We start from the raw sequence: 22790 nt of genomic DNA, 5'->3' as shown, positions 1-22790 counted from the left end.
GTGTCATGATGTATTGTTATTGTCGTTATTGCTTGCTTAACTTATTGATTTGCTATGTTTTCTACTGTTGTGTTTGTTTTACTGTATTGTGTTTTGAGGCTTCGGCCTGTGTAAGCCGCATCGAGTCCTCCGGGAGATGCTAGCGGGGTACAAATAAAGTTAATAATAATAATAATAATAAATAGGTACCATTTTTTAAAAAATTCTAAAATCAGGACAGTAAATAAAGAGCAATACTCAAAAAGTAAGGGAATTCTAGACAAGAATAAATCAGGGCCAGTTAACACCTCCCAACAAAGGATTCCCCCAGGCAGGAATCTGCCAGTTCTTGAAGCTGCAATGCCATTCAATGCCAATCAAGCTTGGAACTTCATACAGTATTTAAAAAATATTAAAGGAAAAACATTAAAATCACATAATCCAATATTTTAGTTCAGGCCCTTTCAGTTATCATTGCACCATTCTATATTCACATATTGCAGTAATCTAGTGGTTCTCATCCTGTGGGTCCCCAGATGTTTTGGCCTTCAACTCCCGGAAATCCTAACAGCTGGGATTTCTAGGAGTTGTAGGCCAAAACACCTTGAGATCCACAGGTTGAGAACCACTGCATTAATCGATTATCCAAAAGCTTGGTCCCACATCCAAGTTTTCAGTTTTTTCCTAATGATCAGGAGGGAGAGGCCTAATCCGATGTCACTAGGGAGGAAGTTCCACAACTGTGGGGCCACCACTGAGAAGGTCCTGTCTTTCGTCCCCACCAACCGCAACTGCGAAGCAGGACCTCCCCAGAAGATCTTAATCTCCAAGATGGTTCATAGAGGGAGATGGGTTCAGATCGGTAAACTGGGAATAACTGTCAATGAATGATTTCTAATATTGTGCTGTTTACGTATATTAATTAAGTTTGTCTGTATTTAAGATGCTATCCCCTCCACTGGGAAGTCTACTGGTGAAGGTAAAGACTCCGGTGGGATGGCCCCTGCTTCTTTGAGTAAGGAAGCTACTCCAGGTTTATCACACAAAGATCTTTGGTCACAGAAAAAGAACTCGCCTCTTCATTCTCCAAAACCATCCAGTGCTGGAATGACTGAAAGATGTTTTCTGCTGGTGACAGGCATGACATGTGCATCGTGTGTATCAAGCATTGAGAAGAACCTACAAAAAGAAGATGGTAAAATAACGAATACCCCCAACATGTTGTTTTGTTCTGTCCTTTGGATGCTTTGAACTTTCTGTCATTGTTAAATGCCTGGGGAGTCTGCTTTTATAGCAGGTTGCACCTGATCTTGATAGGATGATCTAATTTCTCTGGAATATAGTTTTATTTGTATGATACATGCAGTGACATGAATAGTTCTGCCTTAAATGCTATATTTATGGAAGTTCTGCGTTAATTAGGCCATATTTATTGGCATACTTACAAAAGGCTATTTTTATAGAAGTATTATATAAATGAGGCTATATTTATTGAAGCACTGCATAAACAAGGCTATATTTATTACAGTACTATCCGCCCCCTGCCACGCATTGCTGTGGCCTAGTCTGGTGACCTGGAAAATAAAGTAATGAGAAAGTGTTGGTTTCTAATATATGTAATGTCTTTATGCTTGTGGGTAAACAGTATTTCTTGCTGTTTCTTTGTCAGTGTTGATGTGGAGAGTGTCTGGTTTGCCCACCCTGGAACATGCAATATATCATTGTCCTTCTTTAGGGGTCCCTTTCAAATCTATGATACTATATCTGTCATATACATATGTGTGTGTGTGTGTGTGTGTGAATCATATCTATCTATTTATATCTCTGGCTGGATTGCTCTTTGTCAGGAGGGCTTTGATTATGTTTTCTTGCCCTGGTGAAGCAGGTTGGACTGGATGGCCTTAAGGCAGCATTTCTCAACCTGGGGGTTGGGACCCCTCAAGGAGGGTTGCGAAGGGGTGTCAGAGAAGTCGCCAAAGACAAATTTGGCAGCAATTCATCCAGCAGATTTTGAGTTATGATGTCACTCAAAACGTTGAGAACATTTATATATATATAGACTATCGTATAAGTTAAGTTATGCTGGCTCCAATATTACAATGTTAGAGGATGCGTAATCTAATTTATGTAATAATTAGTAGTGGTATTGTTAGAGACCCTAAATTGGGTCTTCTTAGGTCCACATCACGGGAGCACGTAAGGAAGGAGACAGTCCCAAAAAAATTATAAAAAACCAAGGTTTATTTTAGTTTCTTCATGAAGAAGGTGGACAGCCTGGCAGCATACGCAGATGCTACCCTTCAAGTGACTGCCCCCCCCCCTTGGCTTTTGTACACCATTATATATCCTCCAGTAAACAAGAACTTTTTTTTGTTCATGGAAAGTATTCTCTTTCTAGCCCCTCTCCCGACCTTTTGATGGAAAGTACCTTTTTGTACCTGCAGACTCTGCGCTTAACTACAACCTTTGGCTTAACCACAACACAACTACTTCCTATGTAGGCTTGAACTTTGTATGACCTCTACATGCCACATCTTGTTTCTTAAAAACATTTTCTTCTGTGTTGCTCTTTTTCTACAGAGAAAGGGTATATTTCTCTTTTGCTGTTAATTTCATTCAAAGCCCCTTGCTTAGCATTTGGAAATTTCACTCAAAGACCCTTTCAGTATGGATATAATTGTGACTAAGAGGCTTCAGGCTGTAGTGGCTCAGCAGGCTAAACCGCTAAAGTGCAGAACATGCTGACAAGAAGGTCAGCGGTTCGAATCTGTGGGATGGGGTGAGCTCCCATTATTAACCTCAGCTTCTGCCAACCTAGCAGTTTGAAAACTTGCAAATGCAAGTAGATCAATAGGTACCGCTTCAGCTGGAAGGTAACTGCGCTCTATGCAGTCACGACCTAGGAGGCGTTTATGGACAACACTGGCTCTTCAGCTTAGAAATAGACATGAGTACCCCCCCTCCCCCAGAGTCTGACTCGACTAGACTTAATGTCAAGGTGAAACCTTTATCTTTAAGAGGTTGGGTACCTTGGAAATGAGTGGCATTGAATGGTCTGCTTTTACCCCCCCCCCCCCCAGTGCTTAAAATTGAGTTAAATAATAAAAACAGCTTCTTAACAGCAAGGGAGGAGTTTGTCTTGCTCTTATGGACAGATTGTTGCATGATTGACAAGTAGTTTTGTGTCTGATCTAGCTCCCTTCTTACAGGAATAGTCTCTGTGCTTGTTGCCTTGATGGCAGGGAAAGTCGAGGTAAAATATAAACCAGACAGAATTCAGCCTCTTGAAATTACCCAGTTGATTGAGGACTTGGGTTTTGGAGCCTCGATCATAGAAGATTACCTTGCAACAGATGGCGATATAGATCTTACAGTGAGTATCATAGAGACTACACACAGCAACATTTGTTTGATATAATCATTCTTTCTCATGGAAAAAGTGCCCTCCAAATTTCTACCATTGCGGTTACTGAAAGCTTCACATTCTTAGCTGTAACAGTTTTTTGTTTTCTCACTGTCAGCAGTGCCACCAAATTTATTGAAGGAAAAATTCATTGGAGGGACAATGTCCTCATTTTGTCCATTTCCCCATAGCTACGCTTGTGCATCAGCTACATTTCTTTTCTTCTTTCCACCCCTACCCAACCCTAGCCCCAATGTAAACTATTTGTTCACTCTTCAAACAACTGTTTTACTTTAATTATTTACTTGGTCTTGTTGTGAACCGCGTTGAGTCGCCTACGGGCTGAGAAACTGTGGTATACAAGCAAAGTAAATAAGTAAATAAATAAATAAATACTTCCCTTCTCTGCCATGGTCTCTAATGTGTTGTTTTGACTCTAATGTGTTGTTTTGTCTAGATCCTAGGAATGACCTGTGCTTCATGCGTTCATAACATTGAATCCAAGCTTGCCCATACACCTGGCATCCTGCAGGCATCTGTGGTTCTGGCTACTTCCAAAGCTCATGTCTGTTTTGACCCTGAAGTGGTTGGTCCGCGAGACATTATAAAAATTATTGAGGTGAGCTATTGGGTTAAATGTTATTTTAAAAACCATTGCATTTGGAATGGGGTTCAGTATAAGGAAGATGTGTTTACAATATTCTACTGTGCATGGCAACTGGGTGGCTAGTGTTTACTGAGCTTACAGAACTCATCGAAAGGGCAGCTAGTCAGATGGTACTCATTAGATCAATACAAACCTCTTTCTTCTGCTTTAAGTTGTGAATTTGGATGAGAAAAAAGCAGCTCATGTGGCCCAAAGCTATAGGTTGTTTTTTTTTTTTTTTACCCCCATTCTCATTTGATTTTAAAATTCGAAATGTTCCTCCAACTTCTCCAGTGGATGTGGGGGTAATTGTTCTATACTCAGGTATTTTTTAGGCCTGTTTGATCAAGAAAAAATTTGTTTCTAAATTCGATTCGTAATTGGGGTGTTTTTTTGTTTCGATATTTAAAATATTTACAAAACTTTCCAAAAAAATGTTTTGTTATTTACGAAATTTCGTAAATATTTACAAAACATTTTAGAAACAAATTTTTTCTTGATCAAACAGGCCTAGTAAGTGTGAATGTTGCAGTAATGGTCACCTTGATTAGCATTGAATGGCTTTCTCCCACCCTGGACATTCCATAGATAATATTAGATGATAGAACTCTCCATTTGCCTAGTTTCCAACAGACCTCTGAGGATGCCTGCCATAGATGTGGGCAAAATGTCAGGAGAGAATGCTTCTGGTCATACATACAACCCTGAAAACTCACACAAGCGGCCTCCGCGCGCCATCCGGCTCCGGCTCCTGCGCCCTCCTCCTCCTCCTCCTCGGGTGAGCGCGCGCGCGCCATCCAATCGGCTCCGGCTTCTGCGCCCCCCTCCTCCTCCTCCTCCTCCCAGCTGTGTTGCAAAAAGTGCTAGGAGGAGGAGGAGGAGGAGGAGGAGGAGGAGGAGGGGGGCGCAGAAGCCGGAGCCGATTGGATGGCGCGCGCGCGCTCACAAGCGGCCTCCGCGCGCCATCCGGCTCCCGGCTTCTGCGCCCCCCTCCTCCTCCTCCTCCTCCCAGCTGTGTTGCAGGAAGTGCTAGGAGGAGGAGGAGGAGGAGGGGGGGGCGCAGAAGCCGGGAGCCGGATGGCGCGCGGAGGCCGCTTGTGAGCGCGCGCGCGCCATCCAATCGGCTCCGGCTTCTGCGCCCCCCCTCCTCCTCCTCCTCCTCCTCCTAGCACTTCCTGCAACACAGCTGGGAGGAGGAGGAGGAGGAGGAGGAGGGGGGCGCAGGAGCCGGAGCCGATTGGATGGCACGCGCGCCATCCAATCGGCTCCGGCTTCTGCCACGGTGCACTGCTGGGGTGCTTGGGAGCGCCGGATTGGCTCCCAGGCACCAGCAGCAGCACTCAGTCAGCACAGCAGCCTCCATCCCATTAACGACACGAGCTGAAGCTCGTAAAATATATGGGGCTGCTGTTTCGATATTTTTAAACCCTTCCGGGTTTGAAAATGTGTTTCGAAATCGCTTCGAAAATGGTAAAAATAACGATTTAATTACGAAATAACGAATTAACGAACTAAAACCGACAGGCCTAGTATTTTTGGATCCAGAAGAAGCCACCCTCCTTGAAAAAAGTCTCAAGTGACTTTTAGTTTACTTAATAATAATAATAATAATAATAATAACCAGTTTACATAATGTGAGGATTTAAAGATAGAACTGCAAAGACAGACACAATTTATTTATTTGTTCATTTATTTATGACATTTATATGCTGCTCTTCTCACCCCGAAGGGGACTCAGAGTGGCTTTCTCTCTCTCTCTCTCTCTCTCTCTCTATATATATATATATATATACACACACATACATACATACATGCATACAATATATTATATTATTAGCATAATGCAATATCAGTATTAAATGTTACTATATTGTACTTTACTATTATATTGTAATATTATTAGTAATATTACATGTAATATAAATGTATAATTATAATATCATATTATTAGTAGTATTATATTGCATTTTACATAATAATATTATAAGTATTATATATTATATTATATTATATTATATTATTATATTATATTATATTATATTACTAGCATAGCACAAGAGACAAGGTGGAACTGTCCCCGGCCCCCCTCTCTCTTCACTCTGGCCCAGTTAGTGCTGGGGGGAGTGGTCCCCAGCTGATGACAAGCCAGTAAAGGTGATCAGCACACTGGGTGCAGTGTCTAAAGATGCTGGCCTGCACTTAAAAACAATTCGCACTGACAAAATTACCATCTGTCAACTGCAAAAGGCCATCTGGATCTGCACGCATTATTTGCCGATACATCACACAGTCCTAGATACTTGGGAAGCGTCCAACATGTGATCAGATACAAAAACCAGCATAGTGATCTTGTTTGCTGTGCACTAATCTTGTTATGTATCTAATAATAATAATAATAATAGTAGCAACAACTTTATTTATGTCCTGCCACATCTCCTGTAGGGACTTACAATAGCACACAATGGTGCCATACAACATATAAAATACAATATATCAGCATTAAAACTAATAACACATTAAAAACCTGACATAAAATTAGCAAGAGCAGTAGAATCAATAAAATATGGCAATAGCCATTGATTAAAGGAGCCATATAATCAATTTAGCCTTCCCTGGCTAAAGATAGTAATCTGGCTGCTATCTTAAATGTTATCAAAAGCCTGGTGAAAGAACCAAGTTTTTAGCTTTTTACAAAAGTGCTGTAGTGTGGGGGCTTTCCTAAGTTGGAGGCCACCACAGATAAGGCCCTTTCCCTCATCCCCACCAACTTCGCTTGAGACGGAGGTGGGTCCAAGAGGAGGGCCTCCCCAGCAGATCTTTGAGCCAGGGGATGCAATTACTTTCAAGATTTAAAGCTCCATTGCCCACATCCTCAAAACTGTCTTATTTCCAAATAAAGATAATTGTTTTCAAAAAAATGTAATTGGGGAGATTCCATAATGGGATGCAAGCCTTTGAGGTCCATTTAGGGGCCACTAGAATTTTGTATGGAAAGTAGTAAGAAGCCGGACAAACATTAAAATAATTTCAGGTGTGGTGAAGATCAACCCAATAGCAAAGTGTTGCTGATCATTTTAGGAAAGTGTTTGAATCCCTAAATATTTTCCAGCAACACATTTGAGATTTCTTTTAATAGCAATTCCAAGGGCATTTTGAAAAGCAAGTGTGAATAGCATGAAGGGAAAAATTAGAACGATTGAAATGCTATCTTAGCAGCAAGTCTGAAATTTAAGATAGCAGAATCATCACGGCTGTGGTGGGAAAAGATGAAGAACAGAACAAAGCAATAAATGAAGCAATCAAAACAATAATTTTTAATGTGTGTGTGTATATATATATTGTTATACTGGTTCCTATTGATAAAGACAAGGTCAGCAGCAGCAGCAACAACAACAACAACAACAAATCTTATAAACTTTGCTTTGTAAAGTTGATGCCACAAGAATGTGAATGTATATTATTGTTGTTTTAAACTGATTATTTTATGGTTTTTTTTGTTTATTATTGATGTATATGGATTGTTTTTTACATGATTTTAATATGTTGTAAGCTGCTTTGGGTCCCGTGAGGGAGAAAACTGGGATATAAATAAATATTTATTATTATTTTATATAGATCTTGTTTGCTGTGTCATACTGTGTTTTGTGTCAGTAAAATAATAATAAATCTTTATTTATATTCCAGTTTTCTCCCTCATAGGACCCAAAGCAGTTGAATTTACAGCACTATGAATATACGGCACTTGAAGCCATTTTATCAGGAAAATGTAGGCTATGAAATATAAATAAATGGCATGCTTTTTATACATGAATTATGACTCATAATTCTGAACAACTTTGAGGGTTTGGATTTTTAAAAGAACCACATTTTAATGGCTGCACAATCACCTGTACCTGATTTTACTTATTTGACTTTCTTGTACTTAGATTTATAGATGTTTTCTCTCCCTCTTTTTTTTTATTATAAAGGGAATTGGTTTTCAGGCATCTTTGGCAAAAAGAGATCCAAAAGATCATAACTTGGATCACAAACAGGAGATCCGACAGTAAGTATGACTTCAAGTGGGAATGCGTCACCAGCAACATGGACAGATTATCCCCCTTTCTCTTTGCAATCCCCAGCACACTCAAATCACATTGCAAAAACACCAGAGATAGCTCTAATGATGAGACATAGAAGTAAAAATCCATATTCAGGCTTCAGTACCTAGCTAGTCAACACAAATACCCACAGAAGACTTGTTTGCCAGGGAAGGTTACCCTTCTAATACTGTGAATTCCCTTCCTTTTCAGATGGAGGAAATCATTCTTATTCAGCCTGGTATTCGGTATCCCTGTTTTGATCTTAATGGTTTACATGTTAATACCTGCTGCCGACCATCATGATTCAATGGTGCTGGATAAAAACCTGATTCCTGGATTATCTATTCTAAACCTGCTCTTTTTTATCCTTTGCACTTTGGTTCAGGTACCGTTCTAAAATATTTTATTTCTATTTGAAATAATTGGACATTTTAACCATTGCATAATTGGATGTACAAGCCTTGTTTTGAATCCAGTTTGAGAGAATGCTGTTTTCTTTGGACAGTTCTTTGGCGGATGGTACTTCTATGTCCAAGCCTACAAGTCTTTGAAGCACAGGATGGCCAATATGGATGTCCTCATTGTGCTGGCCACGTCCATAGCTTACCTCTACTCATGCGCCATTTTGCTGGTCGCCATAGTTGAAAAGGCTGAGCAAAGTCCCATCACCTTTTTTGACACTCCTCCAATGCTCTTTGTGTTCATATCTCTTGGACGGTGGCTGGAACACATAGCCAAGGTTAGTGTATCTTGAGCATGAGAGACAAGGGCCATTCCATGTAATTCTAACTCAAGAGAAAGAGGAAGACATTTAAGGTTTTTGGATTAGGGTGGGAAATTGATGCCCTGAAAGTGTGTTTCTACTGCAACACCTATAACCCCCTCCCTATTGCCCACATTGGCTGTGATGATGCTATGTATAGAGTAGTGGTTCCCAACCTATGGTCCATGGATGATCCGTGGTCCTCAAGAACGAAAATATGCTCCACGGCTTCACCATTACCACACAATTGCCTTGAAACCATTCGGCAATGAGAATGCCTGGTCTTGTGATGCCCTCTTATAGTGTTGAGGCAATGTGGATGTCAGGAGGGGAGAGGCTGACTACTCACAAAAGGTTGCTACTACCACATCAGGTCTAGATTATTAAATATAGTTTTCTGTGGGCAAGCAGATGGCAACTACTGGATGTCATATATTCTATATCAGAAACTAGAGCTGATGAATTTTCTAATTTGGCACCCCAAATAAACAAACCGAATCTAAAGTTGACCAAAAACTATTCATAACCCTTTTGGTACTAATGTTGGAGAGTGGTCCCTGGTCAAAGTGGTCCCTGGTCAAATGATCGCTAGTCAAAAAAAGGTTGGGAACCACTGGTATAGACTAAACACATCTGTACATCTACTGTGTTTTAAGCAATGTGTGATTCAATAAGACTGAATAAGAAGCTGAGTAAATGTGTCATGACAACCAATGTATTGTCTCTCTCTGTTTCATAGAGTAAAACATCTGAGGCGCTTGCCAAATTAATCTCACTTCAAGCTACAGAAGCTGTTGTAGTGACACTTGGACCTGACAACTGCATCATTGGGTATGTCTTCAAATTGTGTAAAAATATTATGGGTTTTTGCAATATTTTTGAAATATACTTTAGATGGTTTGTAATGGACCCCAGTGCTTTCGTCTAACTCACTTACAATGAGCTTTCTCCTACAGGGAAGAACAAGTGCCTGTTGAACTGGTTCAGCGAGGAGATATTGTAAAGGTAGTACCTGGCGGGAAATTCCCAGTTGATGGAAAAGTTGTTGAAGGCAGTTCTATGGCGGATGAATCCCTCATTACTGGTAAATTCCACATTATTAAGTTACTGAGCAATAGGGCTTCCTACACATGTTTCTTTGCTGTGTTTTGTCAACAAAATCTTTGAGACTTGAGTCTGAGGGATCACTTGTCATAATATTTCCTCTGTAAAATCTTTATCCGCTGTGATCAAACACCAGCCCTCAACTCAATAACTTACTTCAGATGGCAGAGACATAGGACTGTCATCACCATGAGAGACAAGATGAATGAAATGATTTTTTTTCATTATAAGAATTATTTAGAAATGGGAACCTATTTTATTACCATTTCGAGATTTCCGAAATGTGTTTAAACACCTTTAGTTACAGTATCTACGCATTAGTTTTCCCCACCCAAAGAAACCCTCTGTAGTATTTCTTTCTGTCTAGATTTCTCCAGATTTCATCCCATCCAGTACCTCTCTATCAAGGAAAATGGGCAAACCTCACTCTGTCTCTATGTTTTCAGGTTGCCTCTGGCTTCTAGGATGCTTTGATTGCTTGCTGAATCTTGCTCTGATCAGCAGTACGTCTGAACCCTGTCAGTGCTAAATTTGGTTGCTTGCTGAAAGCATCATCACAATGTCACACTATCCAGCTTCGTGCTCTACCAACCCTAATACTCATAGTTTCCACCTAAGTTTTTCAGACTGGCCTTTCTCTGGCTCTGCCATGACTCTCTTTTCAGTCAACAACAAAAAACTCTTCTTAGTTGTCATTAATAGAGTTCTAACTACCCTTTCTCCATTAAGCCGAAAACTTTCGCTAATTGCCTCTTATGTAACTAGCGACATAGGGAGGCCGTGGTGGTGCAGCAGGCTAAACTGCTGAGCTGCTGAACTTGCTGACTAAAAGGTTGGTGGTTTGAATCCAGGGAGCAGGGTGAGCTCCTGCTGTTAGGCCCAGCTTCTGCCAACCTAGCATTTTGAAAACATGCAAATATGAGTAGATAAATAGGTACTGCTTTGGCGGAAGGTAACAGTGCTCCATGCAGTCATGCTGGCCACATGACCTAGGAGGTTTTTATGGACAATGCCAGCTCTTTGGCCTAGAAATGGAGATGAGCACCAACCCCCAGAGCCAGACACGACTAGATTTAATGTCAGGGGAAACCTTTACCTTGTTTTAAACCAGTCACACATTAACTTTTCTGACTCTTCCATTTGATCACTTAGCCCAATCATCTTCAGACTCTGTTTTGTACCCTCAATGGCTTTATATATGTAATCAAAAAGGAAGAGGTAATGATTTCCCCTTGACATTAAGTCTAGTCATGTCTGACTCTGTGGGTTGGTGCTTATCTCCATTTCTAAGCCGGAGAGCTGGAATTGTCCATAGACACTTCCAAGGTCATGTGGCTGGCATGACTGCATGAAGCGCTGTTACCTTCCCGCTGAAGCAGTATCCATTGAACTACCCACATTTGCATGTTTTGAACTGCTAGGTTGGCAGAAGCTGGGGCTAACAGTGGGAGCTCACCCCGCTCCCGGATTCGAACCGCCAATCTTTCAGTCAGCAAGTTGAGCAGCTTAGTGATTGAACCCACTGCACCACCGGGGTGGGGGGGGGGGGAATATATGTAATTAAGAAGGGGCTAATTGGGATTTCAGAAGCCTTCTAGATTTTGATGTACTGCAAGTCCCAGCAACCTAAGACAGCTGGGTGAGGAAAGCTGGGAGCTCCAGTCTGGCATCAGGAGAGCTGTGGGACTCTTACCCCTACAATGCATTATCCCTCAAAGGCTGCTTAGAGAATCCAAGTAATTTGTCTGTCATCATAAACTTCCCTCAAGTAAACGTCAACATACAACAACCTCAAGACTGAGAGACCTCCAAGGCTGTATCCACACTGCAAAATTATAGCCGTTTGACACCACATTAACTGCCATGGCTCATTATGTGATTCTAGGGTTTGCAATTTTGTGCAATAATTCAGACTCCTACAAAGCCTAGAATCACATAGGGTGACGCCATTGAATTGAAGTGCTATATTTCTACAGTATGGATGGTCTCCAGGTGCTCTTAGCATCACAGAAATAGAGTTGTAAGGGAAAGCAAAGGCCATCTAGTCCAATCCTTGCCAACTTACTTGCGGCCCCAAGAAGCTTGGCCTTTTAAAATTTTGGCCTCTTACTACTGAAAGTTGTGCAGACCTGCTCTGAATGAAGGTGTGCAGGAAGCATACATTAGGGTTTTTTAGGGGAAGCAGAGGCTACTAGCTCTCCATCAAATTCAGCAACAGGAACATAGCGATGGCTGCATAGCCCCTGCTGTAATCCAAGTGTTGCCCAAGTCCATCCTTATTATTAAATGAGAGAAATATTGTTTAAAATATATTGTTTTCCCTTATTCTGTTTTTGTAGGGGAGGCCATGCCTGTTGTTAAGAAACCCGGCAGTACTGTAATTGCAGGCTCTCTCAATGCACACGGCTCTGTGCTTGTGAGTGCAACTCATGTTGGCTCTGATACCACCCTGGCCCAAATTGTGAAACTGGTAGAAGAAGCTCAGATGTCAAAGGTAAAATATATCTATATATCTATGGGCTTTTCAGTTAGAGAGTCTGTTCTATCTATGAACATATGCACTGTGTACAGAAAAGGTGTTTAAAAAGTGTTTAAGTGTTCAAATTAAAAGTCGCCTGAGGGCTGAGAAGAGTCGCCTAAATCTATATAAATAAAAATATAATGTTTGTGGGATTAACATAACTCAAAAACCTCTAGACGAATTAACAGCAAATTTGGACACAATACACTTATCAGGCCAACGAGTGACCATCACTCATAAAAACACTGAAAAATGCAGCAGAAGAGCCTTAAAAGCCAAAAAAATAAAAACATACATTACAACACATGCGCAAAACCACATATATATACGCAAACACACATATACACAAATTTATACACACATATACATGCACAAAACACATGTACACAGACTAGGCCACAGCAACGAATGGCAGGGGACGGTTAGTAAATAATAAATGAATAAGAGTTGGCTGAGAAGTAATGCCTGCTATGTCCCATATATTGCCACTTAAAGTCTTGTCAATTGTCCCCAACTTTACTTAAAAGCCTGGTCCATGTTGTCTCTCCTTGCTTGCTTTCTGAAGCCCCATTAGTTGCCCAGTTCCCCAAATGTCTCCAAACAAGGAAACTTTCATACCCAGAGTTATAGCATTTGGATGTCTTTTTAATTACCTTGACTCCGTTTGCATGGATTTTAGATTTCTGTGAATTATTTGGATTATTTTTGCCAGCGAGCTCTAGTAATTCATAAAACTACAGATTCCGGGATGCCAGAGAATGTAATCATGACAATCAACCTGGGGTCAAAATGCTAGAATAATGTAATATGAAGGAGACCTATGCAAAGCAACAAGGTTGAACCAAATGTATGTAAGATCCCCTGCATGTCATGAATTGCATCTTCATCTTGAAAGAAAACCCGAAGAGCCAATCATGCCATCTTGGGATTGTAAATTATTGTCATGTAATGAGTTGTAAATGGAGCCCCCAGTGGTGCAATAGGTTAAACCCTTGTGCTGGCAGGACTGCTAACCAAAAGGTTGGCACGGTTCAAATCCAGGGAACGGGGTGAGCTCCTGTCTGTCAGCTCCAGCTTCTCATACGGGGACATGAGAAAATCCTTCCACAGGATGGTAAACATCAAACATTGGGCGTCCACTTGGCAACATTCTTGCAGACGCTGATTCTCTCACACCAGTAGCGACTTGCAGTTTATCAAGTCGCTCCTGACACAGAAAAAAAGTTGTAAATGAGAGGCCATCTGGCTCCTCAAGACTGGGAACCAGATAGAGAGTTGATAGGTTGGCGGTTCAAATCCAGGGAGTGGGGTGAGCGCCCATCTGTCAGCTCCAGCTTCTCATACGGGGACATGAGAGGCCATCTGGCTCCTCAAGACTGGGAACCAGATAGAGAGCTGATAATTGCTATTCAGATATATGGTAGTGTCTTGGGAATATGTAAACACTTGGGACTTGAAAGACAACAAGGGGATATAAGTAGAAGCTGGGGAGGCTTAGATTTTAGATTTGACTTTCTACCTTGCTGTATGACTTGGAAAAAGAGAACTGTATTCTGATTTATCTGTTAGCAATTATTTGTTCCTGAGAGCTTACAGTCATTGACACTGCAGCTTTGTGATTCTGTGAATGTAGGACAGAGAATATGAGTGCAGTTATAGTGAATTTGGGTAGCCAATGGGCAGAGATAGCATGTGCCACTTAGGGTAGAAAGTGCAAATGTCAGTCCTTTGAGAGACAGGCCAGTAGGCCTTGATGGTTATATGACCAAGGATCCATGTGAAAATTTCTGATTAGAGGACCAGAATTAGTCTCTGTTCCTCCTTCTTGCACCCTTCGCTTGTCTAGTCATAAGATTGTTGCCTGAACCACCAGCAAGAATGGACAACCATAGTCCTTCAAAGAGAGAGGAAGGGAAGATATATTGGATGACAATTGTCACTATTGACTATGCTAGGCAAGTCTGATGGGAGGTTTAGGCCAAACATATACTTGTAATTTGGCATGATGAACTAAGGTCATGTATCCTTCCTTGCACTTCACATAAATGTAAAATAAACTATCTTCTCAATTTACAGGCACCCATCCAGCAGCTGGCCGACAAATTTAGTGGATATTTTGTCCCGTTTATAGTAATAATTTCAACTGTAACGCTAGTGACCTGGATTATAATTGGATTTGTAAAATTTGATATTGTGCAGTTTTACTTTCATGTAAGTATTATTTATTCATTTATTCATTGTTGAAATTGTCCACATGTTTGTGGATTAAGTGTGAGTTAGTTTTTAAAATATTGTTTAATGTTTAGTATTTCTAATGTTTGTGTGTATATATCTTCAAGTTACCTGTTGATTTATGGCAGTCCCATGAATTTCACAGGATTTTCTTAGATAAGGAATGCTCAGAGGTGGTTTTGCTGGTTTCTTCCTCTGAAATATAATTGTTCACAAGATTTCCCTGTGAGCAAATATTTCTTGTTTTCTCTTCTAGGATCACAATAAAAACATCCCAAAAGCAGAGGTTATTCTCCGATTTGCTTTCCAGACCTCTATCACAGTCCTGAGTATCGCATGCCCTTGTTCCTTGGGTCTGGCCACGCCAACAGCTGTCATGGTGGGCACCGGGGTTGCTGCACAGAATGGCATTCTCATCAAAGGTGGAAAACCCCTGGAAATGGCACATAAGGTTAAGATTTACTGCTAATTCATGCTGATTGCTATTTCATCACCATTATTATGAGGGTTGAATGAAAAGTAATGCCTCCACCTTGGTAACTCCTCAACAGATGACAGTATTGGTATGCAGCAGGTACTGGCTTGTTCAGTAGACTCTCCTCTACAGTTTCTTTTGGCAGGAAGCCTTAGCATTGAATGGTTGTGTTGTTAAAGTGCAAAGTATGGAACCCTGCACAGACGATCGGTCAATGTGACTTAAGCAACGTGCAGTCATTGAATTCTTGACAGCAGAAGGTGTCACCCCAAATCAGATAAAATAATTGACTCTGCAAGCTTCAAACAGAGAACAAAAATGAACAAAGTCTGTGGCAGCTATTTGTGTGGTAGAGGCATAATTTGGTTACCTATTCTGTCTTCTGTAAAACTTGAGAGGATACGATCTGTTTCAGGTTAGGGCAAAAGCCTATAATCGGCCTGATTTTTTTTTATTTTTTGCAGATAAAGACTGTGATGTTTGATAAAACCGGGACTATCACCTATGGTGTTCCAAAGGTCATGCGAGTCCTCTTGCTTGGAAATGCAGGGACCTCTCTGTCTCTGAAAAAAGTACTCGCTGTTATCGGCACAGCAGAAGCCAGCAGTGAGCACCCTCTAGGAATGGCTGTCACCAAATACTGCAAAGAGGTAGAGGCCCTTTTGGCGAGCATTTAATACCAGTTTAACAGGAAAGTTCTGTCATTTGAAATCGTTATAGACTGTCAAAAGCCATTTGAAACATCCTATCTGAACATCAGGCAGAAGAACACCCTTTACAGGGCTGCTGTGAGTTTTCTGAGTTGTATGGCCATGTTCCAGAGGCATTCTCTCCTGACGTTTCACCCACATCTGTGGCAGGCATCCTCAGAGGTTTTGAGGTCTGTTGAAAAGTAGGCAAGTGGGGTTTATTTCTCTGTGGAATGTCTGCTTGAGGCAAGTGTGAATGTTGCAACTGGCCACCTTGATTAGCAATTAATTGCCTGGCAGCTTAAATTGTTCTTTATTCACCTGGTTCACTTGATGAACCAACATGGGCACAGCATATTATTTGAGAACACAGAAATGCTGGACCACCCTAACAACCACCATGTCAGGCTACAAAGAGAAGCCATTGAAATCCACAAGCATGTGAACAAAATGAACAAAATCCAGCTACCAGTATTAAAAAAAATCTAAAATCATGACAGTAAATAAAGAACAACACTCTGAAGACAGGCAAATTCCAGAGAGGAAACCATCAGGGCCAGCTAATCACCTCCTAACAAAGGATTCCTCCAGACTATTAAAGCGGTCGGGCTTTGAAGCTGCCAGGCCATTAAATGCTAATCAAGGTGTCCAGTTGCAATATTCACACTTGCCTCAAGCAGACAAGAGTTCTTTCTCCCACCCTGGATGTTCCACAGATATATAAACCTCACTCGTCTAGTTTCCAACAGATCTCACAACCTCTGAGGATGCCTGCCATAGATGTGGGCAAAATGCCAGGAGAGAATGCTTCTGGACCATGGTCACATGGTCCAGAAAGATCACATCAACCTAATGATTCCGGCCATGAAAGTCTTTGACAACACACCGTTAACATTTGGCACGGACAAGGGCTGGAGGGGATGCATTTCCTCCTCCCACCAGTCTGGTTGGGGATCCTGCCTGAGAAAAAGCAATGCCAGGGAAATAGTGCTATATTGCAGTAGATTAAAACCATTAACACTATAAAACTATAAACAATCATCACAAATACAACATAAAACATTTCGGCCTTGCATCGATCCCAAGCTTATCTTTAACACTTGCATGTTTCCATATTCCTGTCATTCACCAGATGCCTTCTTGAATAACCAGCTCTTAAGTTGTTTCCTAAATGCTAGGAGGGAGGGGGCTAATCTAATCTTGGTGGGGAGCAAGTTCCACAGCTGAGGGTCCACCACTGAGAAGGCCTTCTCTCGTCCCCACCAATCGCACCTGCGAAGACGACGGGGCCGAGAGCAGGATCTCCCTGGCAGATCTTAGTGTTCTAGCTGGCTCACAGAAGGAGATGTGTTTGAGTCAGGTCAGTTGGACTGAAACCTAAAGAACAGTAACACCCCAAAGTATCTATTTCAATCCAAACTTCTTCACCATCTCGGGAGGGGAGGATACCTCTTGCCTTAAAAATAAAGTGGAACCCTAGATAAATGTTGATTTTCCTGCATATTCATTTCATACCATTCTTACTTTTTATTCCACTGTTATCTGCCAGGAAATATATTTGAAAAATCTGGCATACTGTGAGAATGAAGGCTGGCTTCAAACTATCAAAGTTTTCTAGGCTGCACAGATCTTTCTCCTGTCTTAGGAAATCCCATTTAGGGCTGTTATTCTAGCGGTAGCCTCAGCACTTGGTTGTAGATTATCTTAATGTAGCTTCCATTTGTGTTGCCCTCTTGAAGAAGCACATGTTTATTTAAAACTAGCTGTCTCCTGCCAAGCATTGCTGTGGCCAAGTCTGTGTGTATATATATTTGTGTATATGTGTGATTGCGTGAATATATATGTGGTTTTCTGCATGTGTTGTAATGTATTTTTTTTTAAGTCTCTTCTGCTGTGTTTTTCAATGTTTTTATGAGTGATGGTCAATTGCTGGCCTGATTCATGTATTGTGTCCAAACTTAGTGTCAATTCGTCCAGTGGTTTTTGAGTTATGTTAATCCCACAAACGAACATTACATTTTTATTTATATAGATCTTAATTGTTTCAGGAGCTTGGCACAGAGATCCTAGGGTACTGCAAAGATTTCCAAGCAGTTCCTGGATGTGGAATAAGTTGTAATGTCAGCAGCATTGAAGCCGTGGTGGGTGAGGCTGACAGAATTGAGACACAACAGAGTTTACAGCTACTCATCTCAGATTTGAGAGGTAAGTAATACATTGAGGGGGCTGCTTAATTAGTAGTTCCTGAATCATCAGGTCACCAGTCAATCATATATTCATCTGATCCAACTCCTTAGTTGTAGAACCTTGTTTCATGTGTTGAATTTTAAGAGTGGAGAGTCCGATCCTATTGAGAAGTTCAGTAGCTTTAATGGTAGCAAGCAATGGACTTCTGACAAAGATTGTAACACAGAGGAAGGGGAAATGCTTGAAGTTTTCATGCAGTTGTATTTTTGTCCTGGACAGATGCAGTCGTCCCTCAGACCTATTCAGTGTTGATAGGAAATCGGGAATGGATGAAACGTAATGGCTTGCACATTTCCAATGATGTCCACGAAGCAATGATGAGCCATGAAATGAAAGGACACACTGCTGTATTGGTGGCTATAGATGGTACTTTGTGTCCTTTTGTAACCAGCGGGTGTCCATCTTTGCTGTATGGTGGGGTAGAACAAGAGGGGGCAAATTCATAAGGTCTGCGGGCTAATTTTTTTATCTTGTGGGAGCTTGAAGTCTACATTAGCCTGAATATTTTTTAAGTCAAAGGAATAGAAACTGGAAGTAGTTTCAGGGTGTTATGTGAAGACCCCGGGAATGGGAAATAGTTTTTGGACAGATTTCTTTGCGGGAGGTGGGCAGGAAGAAATCTAATGCAAGGAGCTCATCTGTATGGCAGAGGGAGCCTATGGTCCATAAAAAGACTACTGGGCTACATTCAAGTGAGCAGGTCACACTTTGTTCACTGCCATAATTAGAAGGATGAAACAGTTGGATTGCTACAGATCTCAGTTGGCCAAAACTGTTATGGGGGATGTTGTTTTGTTATAAAGAACTAAGAATATAAAGACAGGGTCAGAGAGGAAAGCACACAGTATTCCAACAAGAAGGTGCCCTAAGTGACTCAGATTTGACATAAGTATAAATAAATTTTTGTGTCATCTTCTTCTTCAGGTGTGCTTTGTGGCATGATTGCAATAGCAGACACAGTCAAACCAGAGGCAGCTCTAGCTATGCACACATTGCAGAACATGGGAGTGGATGTGGTGCTTATTACAGGAGACAACAGAAAAACAGCCAAAGCCATTGCAACTCAGGTATGCTGTCTGGTCTGATTGGAGCATGAGAGAGTAATTAATCTTTTAATTAACCAACTTGAATTGGGATGCTGACCCCTACTTAGGTATTATTTGTATTAAGTTGCAATGTTCATGCATTTCGACTAGATAGCCTATAGAGTCTCTTCCAACTCTTATTATTCTATGGTTCTAGTCAGTCTTCAGTGTCTATCGGTCTTGGTGCCTATATGCCGCCAAATTAACTTTATTTATACCCTGCAAAATCTCCCGAAGGATTCGATGCGGCTTACAAAGGCCAAGGCCGCCAACAGTCACAACATACAATACACAATAAACTCATAAGCAAATAATAAAACATCAAGCAACAATAATACAGTAAAAACAATGACACTGTGACGTAATTAAAACCTAATGCCAGGCCAAATGTAATGGACAAAATTTAAAAGTGCTGAAACTTGACAGGTATTATGTAGAGGTATTTGGAGGTAGGTGCAATGTGCAGATAATCTTGAATCCCTGGCAAAGCGCATTTGGGACTTGAAACCAGGAGTTTCCTATTCTGGAAAGGCACACTGGAACAGCCAGGTCTTCAGGCTCTTCCTAAAAACAGCCAATGTTGGGGCTTGTCTGATGTCCTTGGGGAGAGAGTTCCAGAGTCGGGGGACCACCACAGAGAAGGCCCTGTCCCTCGTCCCCACCAAACGCGCCTGCGACGCAGGTGGGATTGTGAGCAGGGCCTCTCCAGATGATCGGAGGGAGCGTGCGGGTTCGTAAACGGAGAACTAAATAGGCCTTTGGTGCTGAACTAAATAGGCCTTTGGTCTGATCCAGCAGCAGCATTCTGTTGTTATGTTTTCTCTGTTAGAACTTTGGTTTAAATGTAATGAAATATTGTTTGTAGTTTAAACTGTGTGTGGTGTAGCATTGCAGTGTAAGAATTAAATGCATAGAGCTGTGCTTGATTCCTAGAGCATAACCTTTGAGTGTTCTGGTGTGTGTTTACACTCCACAAAATCAGATTGCCATGTGGGTAGAGCTTCTAGCAATGTACAGCTAGAGAATTGACATGTTTTATTCTGCTCCTGTAAATAGAGTAAATTGCAATAAAAAGATAAGTGCCACTCCGGGCTTTGGAGCTGACTGAGGTAGCACGCTTCATTATTTACTTTTGTGCCTTTGAGCGGATGCTCAGAGGTCAATAAATCAACATTCTCCAGTTTTCAAGGTTTCCCTTTCTCCATTCTTCAAAGTTTCTGAAGTCATCCACCCTGCCATTACTCTCTAGTTCAATTGTCCTAATACAAGGTATCCTTTTGCATTAGGTTGGGATCAAGAAAGTCTTTGCTGAGGTCCTTCCATCTCACAAAGTAGCTAAGGTCCAGGAACTGCAGGCTGCCGGGAAGAAAGTTGCCATGGTTGGAGATGGGATCAACGACTCACCAGCCCTGGCCAGGGCTGATGTTGGCATTGCTATTGGCACAGGCACAGATGTTGCCATAGAAGCAGCAGATGTTGTTCTTATTCGTGTGAGTCCATAATATATACAATAGGAGCATTTCTTTCAGATGTTTTTTAATTCATTGAACTTTTAAACATTTGCAAATTAACCTGATTTCTCCCTTTCTTGTTGTAGAATGATTTACTAGACGTGGTTGCAAGTATCCATCTCTCCAAAAGGACTGTAAAAAGAATACGTATAAATCTCCTCTTGGCCTTAATATACAATCTAATTGGCATACCCATAGCAGCAGGTAAATAGGAACATTTGGCCTGAATGTTGAAGAAGTGGGAGATTGATTGGCTATTAAGCAATGTCCCTGGTAATAATACTAGGTTGCTTACAGTTAAGACCTTTTTAAGGGGGGTGTACTGTTACAGCAGGCCTCACATATGGTGGCTCCAACATGGAGAGGATCACATGACTATTGGGACTGCTGCATCATTGCCAACCAATGTCTTGCAGAAGCCCACAAACATGACTTTAGCTCTTTTATATACCATATATACTCAAGTATAAGCCGGGTTTTCCAGCCCTTTTTAAAGGCTGAACCCCCCCCCCCCCGGCTTATACTTGAAACAAAGTTATTATTTTACATTATTATTATTATTATTATTATTATTATTATTATTATTAGCTGTACCTTCCACATGTTGCTGTGGCCAACCTTCCCTTCCTCTTTCTTTCTTTCCTTCCCTCTTTCCTTCCTTTCCCCTTTTTCTTTTCCTATTTCTCTTCTTTCTTCCATCTCTACCTGTTTCTTTCCTCCCTTTCTTTGCTCTTTGGTTACATCCTTCTCTCCTTCCTTCCTTCCTTCCTTCCTTCCTTCCCTATCTTTTGTTCCTTTTCTCCTTCCTTCCTTCTCATTTTCATTTCATTTTTTATTTCCTTCTCTCCTTCCTTGCTTCTCTTTCTTTCTTTACTTCTTTCCCTCCCTCCTTCTCTCCTTCTCTCCTTCCTTCCTTCCTCCTTCCCCTCCTTCATTCCTTCCCTCTTTCCCTCCTTCTCTCATAATGTTACTTCTTGGCTGTCCCTTCCATTTAATATTGTATTTATATCTTACATAGAAAGAAGGAAAGGAAGAAGGAAGAAAGGAAGAAGGGACAGGAAGGAAGGAAAAAGGAAGGGAGGGAGGGAAGGAGGGGAAGAAGGGAAGGAAAACAAAGAAAGAGGGACAGGAAGGAAGGAGGGAAAGAAAGGAGGGGGATGAAGAAAAGAGGGTGGGAAGGAAATGAAGGAGAAGGAAATTAAGAAAGGGAAAGAAGGAGGAAAGGGAGGGAAGGAGGGAGAAAAGAAAGGAAGAAGGAAAGAGGGACAGGAAGGAAGGGAAGGAGGGAAAGAAGGAAAGGAAGGAGAGGAAGGAAGAAAAGGAAAGAAAGGGAGGAAGGAAGGAAGGAAAGGAAGGAAAGAAGGGAAGGGAGAGAGGGAGAGAAGGAAACTCCTTCACTCAAGCATTGTTGACCTTCCATATCTCCTCCTCCTCCCCTTCTTCCTTGCCTGGGGGCTCCACTGCTGCCGCTGCCACTCATCCGCCCCTTCCTCTTCTAACAGGGAAAGGAGGAGAAGACTGCCCTACTGACATAGCAGGGAAAGAGAAGGGGCTCCTTGCAGCAAGCCTCCACCTGTACTCCACTCTCACTTGTGTGTGTGTGTGTGTGTGTGTGTGTGTGTGTGTGTGTGTGGGGCTGTGCACGCGCGCCTGGCTTCTAAGACGTTAACGGCCGTCTGTTTCCCCGCAAGGGGGAGGAGGGGGCATGATCATAGGTCTCTTTGTGGACATGCAGTTTCTCCTTTGTGGACATGTAGTTTAGAAGTTCTTTCTGCTTTTTGTTTTCGTTGTTTTTTTGAGTGAAGGACATACATTGGGTTGTTAGAGGTATCATATCCAAATTTGGTGTCAATTGTCCCAGTGGTTTTTGAGTTCTGCTAATCCCACAAACAAATTACATTTTTATTTTATTATTATTACATGTATTATTTTACTCTTTTTATTATTATTACATTTACATTATTTTACTCTATTATTTTATTACTTTAATTATTTTACTCTATTATTATATTACTTTTATTATTTTACTCTACTATTAGTGTTATTACATTTC

The 22790-nt window shown here is 41.3% G+C and overlaps 1 protein-coding gene across 3 annotated transcripts in view; it reads left to right on the top strand.

Annotated features, from left to right (window-relative positions):
* ATP7B (ATPase copper transporting beta) overlaps positions 1-22790 on the top strand; it is a 49659-nt gene that overhangs the window by 22162 nt on the left and 4707 nt on the right. For all 3 annotated transcript variants that reach the window (XM_060786843.2, XM_060786833.2, XM_060786824.2), the window contains exons 3-19: positions 923-1174; positions 3189-3352; positions 3840-4001; positions 7997-8073; positions 8321-8495; positions 8616-8849; positions 9613-9704; positions 9830-9957; positions 12317-12471; positions 14575-14709; positions 14987-15181; positions 15670-15855; positions 17943-18099; positions 18361-18507; positions 19066-19208; positions 20513-20716; positions 20824-20941. In XM_060786843.2, the coding sequence (XP_060642826.2) occupies positions 923-1174; positions 3189-3352; positions 3840-4001; positions 7997-8073; positions 8321-8495; positions 8616-8849; positions 9613-9704; positions 9830-9957; positions 12317-12471; positions 14575-14709; positions 14987-15181; positions 15670-15855; positions 17943-18099; positions 18361-18507; positions 19066-19208; positions 20513-20716; positions 20824-20941 (2724 nt within the window). The remainder of the gene's footprint in view (positions 1-922; positions 1175-3188; positions 3353-3839; positions 4002-7996; positions 8074-8320; positions 8496-8615; positions 8850-9612; positions 9705-9829; positions 9958-12316; positions 12472-14574; positions 14710-14986; positions 15182-15669; positions 15856-17942; positions 18100-18360; positions 18508-19065; positions 19209-20512; positions 20717-20823; positions 20942-22790) is intronic.

The sequence above is a fragment of the Anolis sagrei genome, chromosome 1 (genome assembly GCF_037176765.1).
Source record: "Anolis sagrei isolate rAnoSag1 chromosome 1, rAnoSag1.mat, whole genome shotgun sequence".
Lineage (NCBI taxonomy): Eukaryota > Metazoa > Chordata > Lepidosauria > Squamata > Dactyloidae > Anolis > Anolis sagrei.
Note: the sequence above shows the minus strand (reverse complement) of the source record. Positions and strands in the feature narration are given on the sequence as shown.